The sequence below is a fragment of the Citrus sinensis genome, chromosome 6 (genome assembly GCF_022201045.2).
Source record: "Citrus sinensis cultivar Valencia sweet orange chromosome 6, DVS_A1.0, whole genome shotgun sequence".
Lineage (NCBI taxonomy): Eukaryota > Viridiplantae > Streptophyta > Magnoliopsida > Sapindales > Rutaceae > Citrus > Citrus sinensis.
In genome coordinates this window covers 17233445-17253374 of record NC_068561.1, presented here as the reverse complement: position 1 = coordinate 17253374, position 19930 = coordinate 17233445, and the positions used below count along the sequence as shown (strand labels likewise).

Here is a 19930-nt window from a genome sequence, read left to right as displayed (position 1 = left end):
CCAGCCGGATCACAAAAATGTACGTAATAGTGAAGGTGAATAATAGACTTGCACAGCTGGAATGCATCAAAAACATCACTTACCGTACACTCCATTTTACATCCTCTAAATTTAATGAATGAAATGCGTTATTCTTACTTCTTTCGAGCTTCCAGTAAGCACAGGAAACTGCTAGGATGAAGATTAATCAAGATTACAGGACAATTTGTCTTGAGAGTCACTGTCAGTCGCTATGGCAATTTCAATATGAAAAAGGGGGTATTGTGGTCACATTACTCATTAAAGATACAGCCCAGTGAATAGTTTCTCCAGCTACATATTCATAAATACACGTCCTGTAGACCGGCCTCTGTCCTTGCTCTCAAAAATGCCTTTTTATGAGATAGCCTTAAAAATTTTCTGCGCTTGCCTCTTGTTCTTGTTTACATCTCCATCTCATGTTGCTGCTTCTTATACGCACATAGATGGCAGTGAGGCTTCACTCCCCGCCAAGCCTGGAAATGTTAATCTCTCAGTTTACTATGAAACTCTGTCTCCAACCTGTTCAAATTTCATCGTTAAGAATCTCGAGGGTGTGTTCAACAATGATCTCATTTCCATCATCAATCTCAGGCTGGTCCCTTGGGGTGATGCAAACATCAGTAAATTTAACAATGCCTTTATTTGTAAGGTTACTCTTTTACTCAATCTTCTTTACTTGGGTTGAACTTATTTTGCATATGCGTTTCATTTAAGCGTAGTTTTCAGCTTCAACTTTAAGCCTTGCTTGCAATGCAGTTTTATTTGGCTTTCACTTTCCCCAGAAAATAGAAATTTTTAGAATCATAAAACTTTTATGGTTCAGTTTGTTTCCTTAACCAAATGTGACGAGTTTCAGCAGACAAGCTAATGCATAATGACCTGAGAAATAAACCGGGTCATATCAAAGCTAATAGATAATCTCAATTCCACAATAAAGATGCTTATTGAACCGAACAACCAAAATTTTATTGTTACCAGACCTTCACAAAGAACGGAACTGGAAATTGGCAAATGAGACTTCATTTTGGTGCTCCCCAGACATACTTCAACGCTATATTAATTTGTTCATTTATAAAGCAGGCCCACTTCCCCAACTTTTTCTTTCCCTGTCTTCCAATAAGTGAAGACAGAATAGAGGTTCTATTATTGTTCTTGCCCATTAAATATTTCTTATTGTTTCCATATACATATGTATACATGATGATAATGATCATGACATGCTACCATTATCGGTCAATGTTAATTTATCACATATTCTTCCAATATGCTTTCTTTCCACAATATAAGCATGACCCATATACTATCTTTCACCAAATTTGCAGCATGGCCCAGACGAATGCTTGTTAAATGAAGTTGAAGCCTGTGCCATCAATGTTCTGAAAAATGTGGTACAATTTGCTTTCCTTTTTAGAAAACTATACTTGAATCCTAAAGTGGATAAAAGTTAATTTATCTATATATTTCATTGTTTCTTTTTTTCTTATTTATTGATGTGCTTAATCAAACTTACTAAAATATCTAATATTGCAGAACAAGTACTATGGTTTTATTTACTGCATTGAGTTTCTAGCCATAGAGGGGAGGCACAAGGACTGGCAAACTTGTTTCAACACATTAGGATTGCCTGCAAAACCTGTTCTGGATTGCTATAAAAGTGGAAATGGAACAAAGGTCAGCTTCATCGGCTCAGTGGTTACAATAATAATAACTCTAGAGATTCCAATGGGTTCATTTTTTGTGTCTCCTGTGTCCATGTTTTCGCTGTCCGTTTAATTGATCTACTGTGGAATGAAATTGCAAGCAGCTTTTGCTACAACATGCATATGAGACTTCTCATCTTATCCCACCTCATACAATTTTACCATGGGTGCTGGTGAATAATCAAGCCATCAGAAATGTAAGTCCTTAATCAATGCCTCTCCCAGTCTTTCTCTCAAAAACTACGGAGTGAAGAACACCAACAACATTTTCCCTGCAGGACTATGAGAATTTTACAGCGTATGTGTGCAGAGCTTACAAAGGTAATGTGGTACCCAATGCGTGCAAATTGCCTTCACCAGGTATCAACTCTGCCAAGAAGGTAAATTCTCCAGCAAAAAGAATGCAAAGATTCATAGAAGCTTCCTGGAAGCCATCACTGAAGGAACCTTAATCTTGCAAATCCCCATCTTATGGTAAATACAAATTCAGGCATTGTTTTACAATGTAGCTAATCTTCATTACAACCTAATCATCAATAGACTTAACTGCTGAGACTATTCAACATCACAAAGCTAATATACGATGCCAAAAAATAAAGAAAGCATGAACAAGATTTAAATAGAATTAATTTTGCTTACATTTTCGGCTCAAGTTCACACTAAAGTTCTGTTGTTGCTTCAATATGCTTCTGTAATTTTTCTGCGTCTTTGTATTCACTTTCAAGAACTTGAAGTGGAAACATTTGAAGGTAAAATAAGTCAAGAGCACAAGCACAATTGCAAAGACAGCGATTATTTATTACTTTTTTCTGTTTGAGTGGGTGAGCATCTTAAAAATTAAATGCTATTTTAGAATTCCACTTGAGCAAACGCCTGGGTAACTCAATCTCTAAAATTTGGTATAATTAAGGTCTTATTTAGGATTAAAGTTGTATATCTGTAGTTTGAAAGTTACATTTTAAAAATATTTGATAAATACTAACTGATATAATTTGGAAAGTAAATTAATTTGATTTTATATATCTTTATTAATTTTGTCAAAATTATATTTGCTAATACTATTAATTTTTTTTTCATAATTATAGTTTTTTTTTCTACAACACCTCAATGGCCTAAGGATTAAATGGTGGGTGTTACTATGATAAATAAATGATATTATCCTATTCTAATATGGACCAAACATGGATTAGACAAAAAGTATTTTAATCTCATTCTTTGTGTTAAAAGAATTTTACAGAGAATTAAAAAGAAATGAGAAATGAGAAAGTAGCGTTATTATCTCGCTCTTATTAACTTCATGGTGAAGATCGGGTTTTGACAAGATGCTTAATCGAATTAGGCTGGTTCTGATCTGGTTTAGTGGCCAGCTAATCTAAAAGGCACAAGCAGTATTTTTTCGACTAAGGGTGGTTGGTGAAGATTCTTAGCCAAAGTTACTTTAAATTTTTCCACATTGCAATTATTTAACATGATAAATCAACTCTTTTATTCTCTTTAAAAGGCAGAAAAATTAAGAAATGCTCTTTAAAACCTACCAGCCTTCAACTACCAGCCTTCAACATTTATAAAGAACAAGTCGACAAAAAATGCCCATACTAACAGTAAGCGGTGGTGGCGGCGAATCTTGATTTAATCGTAAAAGAATATTTCTAATGTTACATTGATGTGCTCTTTAAAACAAAGATACTTTGCTCAAGCAGGACTTGGGAGCCAAAGGGTAAATTTATAAAGTGAAGCTGGGTAAATCTATAAAGTGGAGCTAAGGAGGAAAATAAATTTTTAGATTTCGAGAGGTTTTAGAATTAAAAACAAACTCTAGTACATGCATAAAGAAGAACGAAAAAGAATCATGGAATGTGCATGTTACAATCTCATGTTGAAGTCAAGAAAAGTGGCACTCACTTTCAGGCAAGCTGGGGAATTACAACACCCTCCACTTAAAATTCTGAAGAACTAGAAATATATATATATTTTTTCTGTTCATTAGAATCCTCAAGTTTTAAGAAAGGTATAAATATCTATACCTTTTATTTGAAATTGGGTTACTATAACTTTTAACCTACAACTGTTGTGGAAAAAAATTATAACTACAAATTAAACGTTAATAATATGTAGTAAATATAATTTTGATAAAATTATTAAAGATATAAAAAATTTTCTATCAAACAAGTGAAAAATTATATTAACATATCTTTCAAACTACAGTAGTTAGTGTTTACCAAACATTTTAGTGCAGTACCTTTTAAATTACAGCTGTCCAACTTCAATCTTAAACGCATTTATAGTATATGAAAATTTATGTGTTTATATAAACATATCATTTTTTGTTAGAATTGACGCTCACGATGGGGTGAAATATAAAAATAATTTAGAAGTTTTTTTTAAAATAAAGTTTCATATTACTAGTGTAAATCTAACTGGAATCTAATAGTTATGAAGATTTTTTTGTTGACTTTAATTGCCCTTATTAGCTTTTATATAAGCAGACCTATTCTATGAAAAATAAGTTTGGGATAGGCGTAAGAGACATGAAAAATACGTAGAAGCTATGAGTCATAGCTTCATATAAGCATATTGCTCTTTCAAAAAATGAACTTGAGTAATGCTCCATTTCAGAAAATGCTGTTCCAGTGGACATGGAAGGAACTCAACGAAGGTTAGTCTCGTCAAAATTGTTCACAAGTTTTGCTTGTCTTCACTCTTCATGATTTTCAATTCATGAACTGTCATTTGTATTTGCACCATGCTGTCAGCTCTAAATGTTACAATGCATTGGTATAACCTTGGAAGCAAATTGATACGAACGCAATGTGGCTTGAGCTGAAGTAAGGTAATAAAACTATACACATCTCAAGCCGCCAGATGAATTTGTACCGCAGGTAACAGTGAATGGCGAGCCACTGGGCGATGTAAGTCTCACTATCACCCTATTTCTCTCTCATTTTCTCTCTCACTCATTAATTTCTGAGTGCAGGATTTATTAAATTTTGTTAAGTATGTCTGCAAGGCTTATAAAGGCTCTTATGTGCCGGAGGCTTGCAAACCACTGCCCCCGGCAGCCAGGGCCAACAATGCTGATAAAGCAAGAAATTTAGACATCATTCGTGGCAATTGAGAGCTAGGTGCGGAACCATTTGAAGCTAAAACTATAGAAGAACACAAGAAAGAACATGGTGATTTCAAGAACTTTCTTAAAAATCTCAATTGCCGCATTATAAATCCACTTAAGATCTATTCGGTGACCAGATACCAGTTGGAACTTGAGAACACAATTGCCTTAGTGTTAAAGAATGGAGAGCATTAAAAAGAACATTGAAAAAGAGAAAGCAGCATAATTAGGTTGCTGCATTTTCTTCATGGTGAAGATCAAATTTTTTTAAGTTGCTTAAGCTTCTTCCCAGAAATTTAACCATTAGGCTTGTTCTGATCTGATCATTCTCAGCTAATGAATGAAGCATAAGCCTTCATTTTTCAACTTGGGATTTTGTGAAGACACTAAACAAGGTTGCTTAAGACTATCCCAAATTGGATTTGCTTAACACGACAGTTCAAATATATTATTCTCTTTTAGAAGAAGAAAAATTAATGAAACAAAGGTTAGAGACATAAAGTGAAGCTGAGTTGGAAAATGAATTACAAGGTTCGAGCATTTTTAGAATAAAAACAAATTATGTATGTAAGGAAGAAAAAAACAAAGGAAAAATGCAAAGTCACAATGAAAATCTCTTGAAATCAAGAAAGTGGCAGTCATTTCAAGGCTTACTGAGGAGTTATTACATAACCTTGACTCAACCCTCCATTTAAATTTCACGAGAACAGTTCAATAAGATACAGCTTACAGCCAAGTGAGTGCGTTTGAGAGCGCTATAAGTACCAACCCCATGTGGGAACTTCTATGCGTAATATTTTTCTCAAAAATGACTTTCCATCAGCTACCCTCCTCCTTTCTTTCCACTGCTCTGCTGTTCATGTTCATCTTTCCCCATTGCTCTTCTGTGGAATATGACGGTGCTAGAATTTTCCCTACTGTAAAACAGGATGAGAAAGTTAATCTATCTGTATACTATGAGAGCTTAAGTGACACTGGTGCTGAATTCATCACACATGATTTAGGGAAGGTCTTTGAGAAGGATCTCACTAGCATTGTCAATCTCAGGCTTATCCCCTGGGGCAAGGCTCAAATCGTAGAACCAAACGAGACCATAGTTTGCGAGGTCAATTATTCTGCCTTCATCTTCAATATTTGCATTTGGCTTTAACATGTATGGTCAATTTCAATTGGTTTGGATTCACCGTGACATGATCCTGCTCCCTAAATCGTTTGCAGCATGGAGAAGATGAATGCTACTTCAATGTTATACATGCCTGTGCCATCAAAGCCTGGCCTGAACAGCTGGTAAGAAATGCTAGACAATATGTTGACTCCGTGTCAGTGGCTGAATTAATGTTCTTCTTTTCCTTTTGTACACCATTATCACTAATTATGTAGAACATTTCTCATTTTTTGAACTACAAAAATATCAATTAATTTCAGAAGTTACCCCTCAAATATGTATCTAAGCTATATAATTTAGAGAAAGTTAGATGTGCATCTCCCTTGCTCTGAACCTTCTACGTTATGTAAATCTGTTGCAGCTACATTTCACTTTCATTAAATGCCTTGAAGAAACTTCTTGGGGACCAACTTTGGATAAGGAAAAAGTGTGGAGAACCTGTTGTCAAAACCTGAAGCTGAGTCCAAACTTGATTAAGGACTGCTATGATAATGGCACTGGAAGATGGGTTAGTCCCAATCTCATTTCATCAAAATTTTTGCTAATGCTCATGGTGTATATATATCTTTGGATGTTTTTGTTTGCACATTTCTCCTGTCATTCATATTAATTAAACGAAAAGGTTTTGGCCTTTAGCATTTTGCTGTTCTACTACTTTATAATGGATTTGGTCAGACCATGAAAGCAATTTACATGAATGCAGCTTGAGCTAATATACGCTGCTGAAACTGAGCGTCTTAAGCCACCAATTCAATTTGTGCCATGGTTGACGCTGAATGGTGATGCAGTTGGCCCAGTTAGTCTCTAAACCCTCTCGGCTCTCTCACTTTCTCTTGCTTTTCCTCTCTCACTCATTTTCTGTAACTTTCTGTTTGTTGCAGGATTATGGAAATTTTGTGAAGTATGTGTGTGAGGCTTACAGTGGCAGTCATGTGCCAGAGGCTTGCAAAGAAATGCCAAAATCAGCCAAGACTAGTGCTGCAGAGAAAGAAACTGCAATCCTACTGAAGCAGATGAGACCTAAATGGAATATCGGATGGTAACGTTGATAAAGCATGAATTACATACGGTTTTTGTTCTGTCCTTAATCTTGTTTGTATTGGTATAAAATATAAATAAAAAGTAACTTGAATTTTAAATAAGCCTTTTTAACCTTTTCATGATGGTTGATTGTGCAACTTGAACTAAACAGCTTTGCTCCCTGAAGCATTTCAATTCATCCACCCAATTACACAGCTCACTAATAAGCTAGTGAATGCTAAAAATGGAGGATTAAATGTCTAAGCCACAAGTTATGCTTAATATAGTAGATCAAGGTTAAAAAATGATTTGTGTTACAAGCAAAGGTTAAAAAGTGATTCCTGGGAGCACCTACTGATCTGAATTGACCATAATCAAATTTCTGCTCAAGGTTCAAGATTATACCAATGGTGGCAAAATGCTACAAGTACTGTCTGTTTTTATGCTATTTTTTTTTCTTTTATGTATTCGCCCTCAAAAAACTATTACTGAAAGCATTTGAAGGAAAAATAGTGGGTGTGCTGTTTTCATTTCCAGAAATGAGTAGGGTTTTGAGAAAACTGTGACCTTAGTGCTAAAAGATTAGAAACTAAAAGAAAGGGAAAAAAAAAAGAGAGCAGCATGATTATGTTGCTGCAATAACTTCATGCTGAATATCAATTTTTCTTAAAATGCTTATTAAGTTTTTTTCCCCCAGAAATTGCATTATAAGGCTGGCTCTGAACTGATATATGGTCGCCTCATCTACTAAGCACAAGCAGTTTTTCAATCTTTTTTCGAGAAACGGTGGTTGGAAGATGCTTAACAAAGTTGCTTGAGATTCTCCCAAATTGAGATTGTTTAACGTGATAGAACAACTCTTTTTCTCTTTTTTGTAAAAGGAGAAGTATTAATTAAAGAAAGGGTACAAACATTAAGTTAAGCTGAGTCGGAAAATGTATTGAAAGATCAGAGCAGTTTTAGAAATTTAACAAACTACGTGGGTATCAAAAAGTATACGAACAGAAAAATGAAAGTGGCAATTGCAATCTCACTAAATCAAGAAAGAGATAGTCATATTGCATGGCTTATTGGGGAGTTATAACATAAGCTCGAGTTAACACTCCATTCAAAAATTCAGAAGAATGATTCAATGAGATACAGCATACAACAGAATGAGTGTACTTAAGAGAGGTATAAATAACAGCCAAGTACGGGGATTTATATGTGCACATTGCTCTCAAAAATGACTTCTCATCAGCTCTACTTCTTCATTGTTTTCACTTCTCTGATGTTCATGTTCATCTCTTCCCCTTGCTCTTGTGTGGAATATGATGGAGCTACAAATTTTCCTCCCTCCAAACACAACGATAACGTTAATCTATCTCTATATTATGAGACCTTATGTCCAGGTTCTGCTGAATTCATCTCAGAAGGTTTAGGAAAGGTCTTCGAGAAGGGTCTCATCAGCATTGTCAACCTCAGGCTTATCCCCTGGGGCAATGCCGAAATTGTGGAACCGAACAAGACCATAGATTGCCAGGTCAATTTTTACCTCTTCATCTTCAATATTTGCTTTTAGTTATGACAATCATGGTTAAATTCAATCGGTCTGGATTCATTATAACATGTTCCGAGTTCATACGCTGTTTGCAGCATGGAGAAGATGAATGCTACTTCAATACCATAGAGGCCTGTGCCATTTTAGCCTGGCCTGATCAGCCGGTAAGACATGCTTCACAAGAGCTATTGCCTCAACCTCAATGGCTGCGTTAATGGTCTCATTCTTATTATGCACAAGCATTCGTGTTTACAGAAAGAAATTTCTTATTTGTTGAAGTGAGACTATCTCTCAATTATGTGGCTAAGCTATAAAATTTACAGAAGTACATTTCCCTTGCTCATACCCTCCTCTGTTATGTGAATTTGCTGCAGAAGAATCATTTCGATTTCATTCAATGCCTTGAGAATAGAACTTTGAGGGGACCCATTAGGGATAGAAAAGAAGCGTGGCTAACCTGTTGTAAGGATCTTGAACTGAGTCCAAACTTCATTAAGGACTGCTACGAAAGTGGAATTGGCAGACTGGTCAGTACCCGTCTAATTAAATTAAAGGCTTTATTCATATTATTTAACACAATGGTTTTGGCATTTTTCACATGAGTTGGTCTGACCATGAAAGCAAATTAATATGCATGCAGCTGGAGCTAAAATACGGTGATGAAACTCTGCACCTTAATCCGCCACTTGAATATGTACCATGGGTGACAGTGAATAACAAAGCACTTCGCGAAGTTAGTCCGTAAACTCCTTGTCGCTCTCTCATTTCCTCTCCTGTTATCTGTAACTTTTTGTTTGTTGCAGGATTATGAGAAGTTTGTGGAGTATGTGTGCGGGGCTTACAAAGGCGGTCATGTACCAGAGGCTTGCAAATCACTATCGAAACCAGCCGAGAGTGATGCTGCTGGGGTAACAGTTTCAAGCATTTCTGTCTGCTATGCTGATGAAGCAAGTGAATTAGAAATCGATCAAGCAAACTAACACAATTTCAAGCCTGTACTGGATATTTTGGATGAAAATAAAATCTTATAGAGTATGTTTTGCATTGTCATGCTTCCACATGTTTCTCCTGATATAAATGAAAAGTAACATAAATTTTGAACAATTCCTTGTAGAGTATGATATGCATAGTCCTGCTGTGTTGTCACAGCCCAAGCAATAGCAGCTCCACAAGCTGCACAAGTTGATGACTGCCATCATTTAATTAATATGCAAATGTAGGAACTGTTTGTTCGATTACATAATCCACTGAAGTCAGCTGAAGTTTATTGCACAACTTAACATTTATCTAGGTTCGTGGCTAATGTAAATGAGAGATATGAACTTTGAGAAGAAAAGGAAAAGGTATCTGGTATCCAGATAGGGAATGGAAGTCAGATTAGAAGTTTAAAAGTGCAAGCAACTTGTAAGTGGACTATAATTTATGCAATGCAATAAATTATGCAGTCAATTCACCCACCAAATTGCACAGCTCATTAATAAACTAGTGGATGCAAAAAGTGGAGGATTAACCCATTAAATGTCTAAGCCACAGGTTTTTCTTAAACATGATAGATCAAGTACTTATTGAGTGATTCCATAAACAAAAATTTTTAATGTTACCTTCATCACAGGCACTTTACCTTTATGTAATAATAATGTCTATTTGATATGACTTATCTAATAATTATAAGTATTTATTTAATTTTATAAATTCTTTTTGAAATTTTTGTTATTATCGGATTGTCTTTTTAGTATAAAAAGGGAGATTTGTGGATAATACATTCAGCATCTGCTAAGAACACATTATTTCTTTCGGCAGCTCCTATAGATGAGCAAATTTTTGAAGGTAAATTCAATCAACTTAAAGAGTTTTTGGCTTTCTGTTTATTTATTATTAACATAAGTAGAAACATTTACATATAAAGATGTAATCTGCGCATGCATGTGCGAAAAAATAATTCTGTGATATCTCATCCACAGCAAAGCAGAACCTCAAAAAGTTAAAAAGTGGTATTAAAATTAAGAAAAAGTTTTGCTTTGTTTAAAGCATGGGCATTAACAGTAACACAAGGACACTCTATTTATTGCAACATGGAAGAGTACAGTGAGTAGTTGCAAGAGCTATAAATACTGCACCCCACATAAGAAATTATTTGCACTGGCTCTCAGAAATGGCTGCTTGTCATTCGCTCCCCTTTGTTCTAAGCATTCTGCTGCTCATCTTCATCTCTCCATCTCTTTCTTTCAGTGAAGATGCTGCTGCTAAATCTCAGAAAGTGAAACTTTCTTTATACTATGAAAGTTTGTGTCCATATTGTGCCAATTTCATAGAAAATCAACTAGTTAAAGTTTTTAATACCGATCTTAGCACCATTGTCAACTTAAGGCTAGTCCCCTATGGCAATGCTCAAATCAGAGGACCTGACAAAACTATCATTTGCCAGGTAAAATTTTGGTATAAAATGTGCATCTTTTTGGCTTATATTTCTCTTATTCAATCTTGTGTATTCTTTTGCAGCATGGCCAAAATGAATGCTACTTGAATACCATACATGCCTGTGCCATTAACGCCTGGCCTGATGTCGTAAGACCTGCAATTTATTAGTCTTCTTTCACATCAGTAACTTTGTTAGCAGAGGATGGTACCTTAAGCTTAATCATATTGGCACTCTAAGCAATTGCTTGATCTTCACATTTATAAATCATGATGCAGAGAATACATTTCAAACTTATCCAGTGCATAGAAGGTCAAGCCTCTGCGAGCGAACAACCAGAAGCAGCATGGAGAAAATGTTGCAATGATCTGGGATTCAGTCAGCAACCAATTGACAATTGCTATCAAAGTGGTGAAGGAACTAAGGTTAGTTTCATCCGAAGAGAACAATTCTTTAGTGGCTACTATTTTTAATTTTCATAAGGTTCAGTATTTTTCTGTATCATTTTATGAATGTTATTTCAACACAAATTATGTGTTTTCCCCTTGTATATCAAGCTCTGAAATTGGAAACTGCAAATTGACATGCAGCTTACACTGAAATATGCTGAGGAAACAGATTCTCTAAAGCCACCGCATAGATTTGTGCCATGGGTGACTGTGAACGATCAAGCACTTGAAGAAGTAGGTCCCTCATATTCCTCTCAATTTCTCTCCCAATTAATAATTCAACTTTTCGTTTCCCTTGGTGCAGGCTTTCCAAAATTTTATAGCCTACGTCTGCAAAGCATACAAAGGCAAATTTCTACCAAATGCCTGCAAATCAAGTCAGCAAGAATCAACTCCAAGGGAAGCATCAATTCTTCCAGTCTGCTACAAATCCTCAATGTTTGCGACAGAGAGAGTCCCAACATCAGCAGAGACTTCAATGAAGATGGAACCACCAGCATGATTTATGCAGCTCAGAATCAGCTTTTGGTTGGTTCCTCATAGCTGGTCCCCTATATTATACAATAAACTGACCGGCAAATAGTTATTTCATTGGAATACTATCATAAACTTGTGGGCATGATGAAAGGAAATTCACCTTTAATCCATGGTTCGTTATAGAGATACGTGATGTAAGAATGTTTGTGTTGAGTATGAATTCAAAGTAGATTCATCTAATTTCTGTAAGATCATTGATCTTCTCATATTTTGATTTTGATGAGACAACTTCACATCTATCACCAATCAGTACTCACCCGGTAAATTAAAATTCAGGCAATAAAAGTAACTAACCCAACAAAAGTAATAATTTCTGCAGCTGCAGGCCATAACAATGCTGACAGTACGATTTTTCTCTAATGCATATGTATGAAAATCAAAATCATTTAAAACATCATGTTCTTTTATATATTCTGTGAACAGACATAGGTATGCACCAATCCAACATCCACATATGAAGACCGGAAAATTTAGAACTACAATAAATAACTTGATATGTCACATATGAAGGTTACAGCTTTACAGAAACAAACATGGCAATTCAAAATACACAAGGCAAACGAAAGGATTCACAAGAAGCATCAATCACAAACAAGTTAGATTTGTCATCTGAAGAGAAGAATACCCAATATCCATCACAAATTTATTGCCTTCCAAATGTTATGACAAATATCAGAAGCTGCCATCTTCGCTGGGTCATATTCGAACTTGTCAATCACCTTTTTGTCCCTGTCCACTATATCTGTAAGTATTATGAGTTAAGGTTAACCCACATGCCGCACTATTAAAAAACCTCATTTCTTACATAACCAAACAAATTGAAGGAAAAATGATAAAAAAACCAAAAACGAGTAATGGATCATAACAGAAGGATACAGCCGGCAATTTTTGATGGATCGTCCAAGTTGGGAATAATATTCGTGACAGATGCATACATGGAAAGTTTCATCCTGCAACATTAAGGAAAAAAATGATTCCTTTTAATTTTTTTTTTTCAAAAGAACAGATCAATCAAACAAAAAATTGATTCAAGACAGATCAAGAAGCATATTTAAACATATTAAAGGTATTCACCATCAATAACTAGTTGCTTCTTCTTTTTCCAGGACATTTAATACTACAAAATTTACTTGCTCAAGCAATTATATTCCAAAAATTAATCGGCTAATGCAGGTAAAAAATCATAATTGAGTACAGGATCCAAAAAAGAACCTTAGAAGAAAAGGGGAAAAAATTCTGAAAATACAAGCATCAAGATAATGAATATCACATACTCAGCCTTCAACTCATCTTGCTTGAATTTCTTCAGAGTTTGCTTCTGCTCTTCAATTGCAACTCTTTCACGTTCCAGATCATTAATCTCATTGGCGATAACTGTGTTGACATAAACAAGAGGAAAGTAACAAATCAGTATCATTCACACACAACAAAAACAAATTAATAGCAACTAAACACTTATCTAAGCTCCTCCTTGAGAGCACGTTCCTTTTTGAGTTCCTGTTCTAATTCAATCTGGAGATGGTCAACCTCAGCTTCTCCTGCAATATCAGATTTTGCCCGCTCGGTTTTCTGCTTGCAAGCATCTATCCTTTCCTGATAATCTGCTTCACAAATAAAACTAGTCAACCGCATGGTAATAATTAATAATTAATTAAAGTTTTTAAATTTTGACAGTTACTTGCTGGTAAATGCAGAAGCTAACTAACTTAATCAAAATACTTGTATAATTCACTTTCTATAGCTAAACAAAAATTACACACAATCTAAACTAATACTTGAGCTTTAACATGTATAAGTTTAGAATATTTATACAGATATATATAGTAAATAAAATAAAAAAAAAACACGAAATCAAGCTGAAAAGCAAAGTGAAAATGGGTAACAACCTCGAATCGCGTTCAGAGTCTCGTTGAAATCAGCGTCACAAGAGGACTCAAGCGACTCCGACTGACTCAAGCAACGAGTCAAGCTGTCAATGTCTCTTTTGTCCTTCAATACTTCCACGAGATCGTCGCTGTATGAAATCAGCTTATCCACATCGATCTTTCTAGAACTTTCGCCCATTGCAACACTATCGTTCTCTCTGTCACTCTAGGGTTTTCGGCGCTTTTTCTTTTCGTCGGAATTGAAATAAAAATTAAAAATTAAAAAAAATATAAAATAGCAGAGAGTTTGAATATTTGTAAAGTGAAAGCAAACGGTAAAGTGGAGGCAAAAATGTTTGAGTTTGATTTTAGAGATCTGAATAGCGGGGAACTGTTGTTTGAGTTTGGGAAATGGGATGCGACTCGAAAAGAGGGAAAACGCTGATGAATATGTTAATGATTGAAAAGGAGGAGCTTTAATCATCTTCCAATTTAATAAATACCTTGGCAGTAAAATGAAAGAATAGTCGATATGTCCGAGTGGTTAAGGAGACAGACTCGAAATCTGTTGGGCTTTGCCTGCGCAGGTTCGAATCCTGCTGTCGACGTTTTGTTTTGTTTTTATGGTGAAAAGGGTTCTCATATAAGCTTGCATGGTGCTATAATGTTATTATAGTCGAAGCAAATATATTTTGAATGCATTAAAAAAAAAATGAAATTTGAGAGTGCATGTGGTCCCATATAATTTATTTCACTGACTTAGTTGTTTACATTCATTTTTTTATCTTTAGTTCTGAGACTGGGAGAGCATAAAACGTAAATAACGATTAATGTAAAGAATGCATGTAACATCCTAAATTTAACACGTGCGGAGTACGTGAAGAAAAATATTACTTATAAATCGTAATCCTTATTCATAATTTTTAAATTGAAATATCTCAAATTCTTATTTAAATAAATCCATAAATTCATACATCTAACACTAAATAATCTCTCCCAAAACATAACAATAACAAAAGTCTCAAACTCCAAATTATAAGTTCATAACAGAAATAAACTAAAAAGAAACATGAGTCTATTCCTCTTCTTATTCAAATAGCAAACGAAAACGAAATCTCTAACTTCAAAGCTAAGCACACCTTTCAAAAGAAACTTAATATGCAAAAAGTAATGACGAGGGATGAGCCGTCAACTCGGTAAGTAAAATCATTCCTAACACACTAGGTCTATCGATACTAAAAATATTGCAAGCCTTCTTTTATTTAAAACATATATCATAATCCATAAATTAAAAAAGAAACAGTATATCACGATAAAATAACTTAAATTCATTGTATCTCAGAATATCAGCAGCATATTTACTTATGAAAGCAAATCATATATCACATTCACAGAAAATAAAAGGTTAGCTTATGTCACATAGTATCACCTATAGTCTCGGTGACCCGGCTAGAAACAGAATCAGAATATTGTGTGCACACTCATAATAGAAACCCAGTACTGGTCCAGAACATATATATCGTATAATACGATCAGAATCAGAATCAGAATAACTACGGACAATGAGCCAAAACATAATGACTTATATTTGGCACTTTGCACTATATGTGGCACTTTGCGACACTTTGGCCCTCAAGAGGTGACCCTCATATAGTCTCAAGAGGTAGCCCCCGTACAATAAAAAATAATTGAAATCACGCATAGACACAAAACATTCGTATCAGTTTCATAAATGTCCATAACAACAATTTAAACTTGCAAAGTATTTTATAGATAAAATCATAAAAGATAGTCATGTCATAAAATAATTTACATATTTAAAGCATTTATTAAATACTTTATTAAAAAGAATTTAGGTTTTGAAAACATTTTCATAAGCTAATTTTGTTATGAAAATCCATTAATCTTCTAAATAGTATAAAAATATTTATACTTATAATAATATCAAAATACTTACACATATCCAATATACTAGGAATGGAGTTACTTATCTCGACTAAGGAATTTGAATTAACACACCTCTAAGCCTCTAAGAGCCTCAATCACCTCCAACACCTTAAACAAATACAAGATATGACAATTAATAACTTATTCTAAGAACCTGATTTTTCTGATTCATGACCGTACATGTTAGATTCTCATAATTTTAACTCTTAATCTAGAACTCAGAATGACATACTGTTCTACAAGGCTATTATGGACATCCATGGGTACCTCATGTAAAATTTTCAATAGGATCCGATACCAAAAACATTTTCAAAACTATTTATTACTCGAAAAATTCGAAACTTTTTCACAGTAATCTTAACCAAACAGAATGGGTTCTGAGATTTTTATAAAATTCGATACTAGTTAGAAAATTATCAAATCAAAATAGAAAATACTAGACACATGTATTAACTTCTAAATAAAATTTCATAATGTTTCGAGTTCATTTGATAGTATAAATAATTTTGTGAATCTGGTCGCTGCACTGGAATCATAGTTTTCCAGTGCAGCAGTGTCTGATTCGAAAATACATATAAAATCGAAAACGAAGTCAAATTTAATGAAACGAAATTTATTCAAGAACCCTTACATGTCTAGTTTCCAGAAATATGAATTTCTTAAGAAAAATCGTTCAGAAAATAGAGGTTTAAATTCGAGATACTCATGTTATCCAAAATTATCCTGTGTGCTTAATACGTCAAGGGTTGATTAACTAAACTCATAATAAATCAAAATCCTAAAGAAAGCCTAAACACATTCTAAATCATGCATTATGATCTATAACAATCTAAAATCATGCCAATATAAACCCTAGATAGAGTGGTTGGAAATCTTGTGGGGAATGAGGGGAGTAAACTTACCAATTGCTTTGATTCTCTCATAAACAAAGGGTTGAATTTTAGGGTTTGGGTAAGAGCATAATGAGCAGCAGAGAAGAAGAAGAAACGTCGTGGATTTAGGGTTATGTAAGGGGAAAAATATAAATTTATAGGGAATCTTAAGCAACCCTATTGAATTTGGAAAAATAACCATTTCCTAAAATTATCCCATGAATAACCCTTTTTATAAGAGCAAAAACGTCATTTATAAATTTTATTAAAAAAAGAAATAAAATAATAGAAATTTGGGCGTTACAATGCACATGATTTTCATGGTTGGGCCTGTAGCCGAGGGCGAAGTCAGGAAAAAATTTTTGGGTGAGCTAAATTTGTTTTCCAAGTCCAAATATTATCCCAACTAAAAATATAAAGTTTAATGAAAATTCCATTATCGAATCTGAATTTATAGTGTCTACAAATTCTCTTTCAATGTAGATAATCATACAATTTGATAAAAACTTCTTCTCTATGTTATTTCGAAGTGGTGTCTTAATAAACTTCATAGCTGAAAATGCTCGTTCAGTCATTGTAGTCGAAACAGGAAGAGTCAACACTAAACGAGTCAATCTGTTTATCTAGAAGTAAATTTGAGATTTTCTTATCTCAACTAATTTTCGACATAATTCTGAAAGTGAAGGAAATGCACTAAAACTCAACAAGACGAAGCACATCAATCTAAAAACATTCTAATTGTCTTTTCGAAGTAAGTATCTCAAATTGAGTAAAATCTCGAGGATAAAATTTCTCTGCAAGATTACAAATATCATCAACATTAAATGATTTGAAAGAATCAACAGGATTCAAAGCAGAGCTAAGAGTAAGAAGTTCGATCGTCTGATATATAAATCTATTATTTAACTCCATCAACTGAAAATCTATTACAACATTAAACAAATCAATTTGATAATAATGCTCCACTGTGACATAATCTTTCTGCTAACAAGAATGCATCGTACCTTTCATATAGCGATTATTTATTCCAAGCACATCAATATGATAACTTTCACAAAATGATATCACACTCTTAATAAAAGTATCCCAACCACTCTCCCTTAAGCTTTGAAGAAGTAATTTTGTAGCTGATATTAAATATATAGCATTTAAAACCTTATTCATCAAATGCAAGATAAAAACTAATTTAAAGGTTGACATTGTATCATACACACCTTTAGCTTCCCCTCGTATGTCATTATTCGATCCATTGCAAATCATCTTTTCAAGATACTCATGAACAACATCAAACATACTGATCAACCTATTGACCGAAGTAAAATGAGAGCTCCGACGAGTTGCTCCAGGTCGTTGTATTGAATAAACTTGATTAGCTCATGTACTAGTTTCAAGCTCTCCATAGGCTATCAAATCAATAATTTCAGCCTCCCTAATAGATTTCAACTCAGAATGATGCTTAGGAGAGGAACCAAAAACATTAACAATGGAATTCAAAGTTGAAAAAAAATTCATACATCAGACACGTCTTTGGAAACTTTTACTAATGCAAGTTGCAGCCGATAAGTAAAACAATGTACACAATATGCATATAGACAGTCTCTTCGAAATAATGCTTGCAATCCATTCCATGCATCTCGCATATTACTAGCACCATCATATCTTTATCCTCGTAAATCTTCAACCAAAAGATTATAACGAGTAAGGACATTACCTTTTTCTTTTTTCAGAGTTGATGCATTAGTTTCTTTCACATTCACAACTTCAAAAAACCGTTCACGATCAAATCCATCACAATCAAGAAATCTCATAATAATAGCCATTTGTTTCTTTTTAGATTCATCTTGTGCTTTATTAACAAGAATACAGAATTTTGCATCTCCAATTTCTTCACGAATCTTTTGTCACACTCTATTGACAATGACATTCAAAAGCTCTTTTTGAATATCGGATGAAGTATATTTTGCATTGCCCATAGTATTTTCCAAAACAACTTCAACAATATCTTTATTCATCCTTGTTGAATACTTTATTATTTCAATAAAATTTCTAGGATTAGAGGATTTAATGGACTCATCATGGCCTCTAAAAGCACATGCTTACTTTGCAAGCCATTTAACAACTTTTATTGAGGTTTGAAGCCACAATCTATTTTGTAAAATCTGTTATGATGGTTGTGCATTCACAATCTATTCATCTTGTGCTTTATTAACAAGAATACAGAATTTTGCATCTCCAATTTCTTCACGAATCTTTTGTCACACTCTATTGACAATGACATTCAAAAGCTCTTTTTGAATATCGGATGAAGTATATTTTGCATTGCCCATAGTATTTTCCAAAACAACTTCAACAATATCTTTATTCATCCTTGTTGAATACTTTATTATTTCAATAAAATTTCTAGGATTAGAGGATTTAATGGACTCATCATGGCCTCTAAAAGCACATGCTTACTTTGCAAGCCATTTAACAACTTTTATTGAGGTTTGAAGCCACAATCTATTTTGTAAAATCTGTTATGATGGTTGTGCATTCACAATCTATTCATCTTGTGCTTTATTAACAAGAATACAGAATTTTGCATCTCCAATTTCTTCACGAATCTTTTGTCACACTCTATTGACAATGACATTCAAAAGCTCTTTTTGAATATCGGATGAAGTATATTTTGCATTGCCCATAGTATTTTCCAAAACAACTTCAACAATATCTTTATTCATCCTTGTTGAATACTTTATTATTTCAATAAAATTTCTAGGATTAGAGGATTTAATGGACTCATCATAGCCTCTAAAAGCACATGCTTACTTTGCAAGCCATTTAACAACTTTTATTGAGGTTTGAAGCCACAATCTATTTTGTAAAATCTGTTATGATGGTTGTGCATTCATGACTCTATCTATATGTTGAGGTGGATTCTTTAAACCACCCCATTTTAGCATACCCTTAGTATAATGTGAATTAAGCCCCCTTCATGATGCAAAAAAGAACATCTCTCTCCATTATTAATCATCTTTCAACTCCTAAACCCTTCAATTGTAAACTTATGATATTTTGTTTTTTTTTTCCATAAAAAAGAAAACATGGAAAACATTATGCAGCATTAATTTCTTTAGAATACTCAAGTCAAGGAAATTGTGTATACCAAATGTATTGAAATTGATGAAATTGTTGTCCATCAGATGAAGGTGGAAACTCTTCTAATTTTGGTTTATATGGACCCATGCTGATGTACGATCTCCTAACATCATCTTGTTGATTAACAAGATATGTCCATATTGGTTTACGT

General features: G+C 34.0%; 4 protein-coding genes and 1 non-coding gene across 11 annotated transcripts; 4 read left to right on the top strand and 1 right to left on the bottom strand.

The window, feature by feature from the left end:
• The first annotated feature begins 281 nt into the window (after nt 1-281).
• LOC102617295 (gamma-interferon-responsive lysosomal thiol protein-like) lies at nt 282-2494 on the top strand. The gene is made up of 5 exons (XM_006481355.4): nt 282-670; nt 1344-1409; nt 1552-1692; nt 1826-1918; nt 2000-2494. Exons 1-5 carry the CDS (start codon nt 368-370, stop codon nt 2171-2173), a joined length of 777 nt encoding a protein of 258 aa, XP_006481418.1. The 5' UTR covers nt 282-367; the 3' UTR covers nt 2174-2494.
• A 3065-nt stretch (nt 2495-5559) lies between these two features.
• On the top strand, nt 5560-9609 carry LOC107177437 (gamma-interferon-responsive lysosomal thiol protein). 3 transcript variants are annotated; one of them, XM_015531210.3, is made up of 5 exons: nt 5560-5935; nt 6049-6117; nt 6357-6503; nt 6699-6791; nt 6877-7131. In XM_015531210.3, exons 1-5 carry the CDS (start codon nt 5603-5605, stop codon nt 7036-7038), a joined length of 804 nt encoding a protein of 267 aa, XP_015386696.2. In that variant the 5' UTR covers nt 5560-5602; the 3' UTR covers nt 7039-7131. The 3 variants fall into 3 exon arrangements, with proteins under 3 accessions (XP_015386696.2, XP_052299487.1, XP_006481417.2); XM_052443527.1 differs by lacking the exons at nt 6049-6117; nt 6357-6503; nt 6699-6791; nt 6877-7131 and adding exons at nt 8651-8719; nt 8930-9082; nt 9196-9288; nt 9359-9609 and having other exon boundaries at nt 5572-5935; XM_006481354.4 differs by lacking the exons at nt 5560-5935; nt 6049-6117; nt 6357-6503; nt 6699-6791; nt 6877-7131 and adding exons at nt 8134-8537; nt 8651-8719; nt 8930-9082; nt 9196-9288; nt 9359-9609.
• Nucleotides 9610-10591: 982 nt separating this feature from the next.
• On the bottom strand, nt 10592-14267 carry LOC102625821 (kinetochore protein SPC24 homolog). Of its 4 annotated transcripts, XR_003066064.2 has the most exons (7): nt 13844-14267; nt 13417-13558; nt 13232-13333; nt 12834-12907; nt 12583-12699; nt 12058-12193; nt 10592-11988 (listed from the first exon to the last, which is right to left on the bottom strand). XR_003066064.2 is itself a non-coding variant. In XM_025100227.2 (6 exons), the coding sequence occupies exons 1-5, from the start codon at nt 14019-14021 to the stop codon at nt 12593-12595; spliced, it is 603 nt and encodes a 200-aa protein (XP_024955995.1). In that variant the 5' UTR covers nt 14022-14267; the 3' UTR covers nt 10592-12193; nt 12583-12592. The 4 variants fall into 4 exon arrangements, 3 of the variants coding, with proteins under 3 accessions (XP_024955995.1, XP_006481100.1, XP_006481099.1); XM_025100227.2 differs by having other exon boundaries at nt 10592-12193; XM_006481037.4 differs by lacking the exon at nt 12058-12193 and having other exon boundaries at nt 13844-14266.
• On the top strand, nt 10708-12083 carry LOC102625361 (gamma-interferon-responsive lysosomal thiol protein-like). 2 transcript variants are annotated; one of them, XM_006481035.4, is made up of 5 exons: nt 10708-10980; nt 11055-11120; nt 11250-11396; nt 11562-11654; nt 11725-12083. In XM_006481035.4, exons 1-5 carry the CDS (start codon nt 10708-10710, stop codon nt 11920-11922), a joined length of 777 nt encoding a protein of 258 aa, XP_006481098.1. In that variant the 3' UTR covers nt 11923-12083. The 2 variants fall into 2 exon arrangements, with proteins under 2 accessions (XP_006481098.1, XP_006481097.1); XM_006481034.4 differs by having other exon boundaries at nt 11562-12083.
• Nucleotides 14268-14348: 81 nt separating the features above from the next.
• TRNAS-CGA (transfer RNA serine (anticodon CGA)) lies at nt 14349-14430 on the top strand. Its single transcript has one exon. It is a non-coding gene; the product is annotated as a tRNA-Ser (tRNA).
• Nucleotides 14431-19930: the final 5500 nt, after the last annotated feature.

Excerpts from the sequence above, each read along its gene's own strand:
- LOC102625361 (XM_006481034.4), top strand. The coding sequence starts at position 10,708 with ATGGCTGCTTGTCATTCGCTCCCCTTTGTTCTAAGCATTCTGCTGCTC. Across the intron at positions 10,981-11,054 it reads ACAAAACTATCATTTGCCAG|CATGGCCAAAATGAATGCTA; the intron begins GTAAAATTTTGG and ends ATTCTTTTGCAG. Across the intron at positions 11,397-11,561 it reads AAAGTGGTGAAGGAACTAAG|CTTACACTGAAATATGCTGA; the intron begins GTTAGTTTCATC and ends ATTGACATGCAG.
- LOC107177437 (XM_052443527.1), top strand. The coding sequence starts at position 5,603 with ATGTGGGAACTTCTATGCGTAATATTTTTCTCAAAAATGACTTTCCAT. Across the intron at positions 5,936-8,650 it reads ACGAGACCATAGTTTGCGAG|CATGGAGAAGATGAATGCTA; the intron begins GTCAATTATTCT and ends CGCTGTTTGCAG. Across the intron at positions 9,289-9,358 it reads ATAACAAAGCACTTCGCGAA|GATTATGAGAAGTTTGTGGA; the intron begins GTTAGTCCGTAA and ends TGTTTGTTGCAG.
- LOC102625821 (XM_025100227.2), bottom strand. The coding sequence starts at position 14,021 with ATGGGCGAAAGTTCTAGAAAGATCGATGTGGATAAGCTGATTTCATAC. Across the intron at positions 13,559-13,843 it reads GACTCTGAACGCGATTCGAG|ATTATCAGGAAAGGATAGAT; the intron begins GTTGTTACCCAT and ends TTTGTGAAGCAG. Across the intron at positions 12,700-12,833 it reads TCCATCAAAAATTGCCGGCT|ATATAGTGGACAGGGACAAA; the intron begins GTATCCTTCTGT and ends TAATACTTACAG.
- LOC102617295 (XM_006481355.4), top strand. The coding sequence starts at position 368 with ATGCCTTTTTATGAGATAGCCTTAAAAATTTTCTGCGCTTGCCTCTTG. Across the intron at positions 1,410-1,551 it reads TCAATGTTCTGAAAAATGTG|AACAAGTACTATGGTTTTAT; the intron begins GTACAATTTGCT and ends CTAATATTGCAG. Across the intron at positions 1,919-1,999 it reads ATAATCAAGCCATCAGAAAT|GACTATGAGAATTTTACAGC; the intron begins GTAAGTCCTTAA and ends TTTTCCCTGCAG.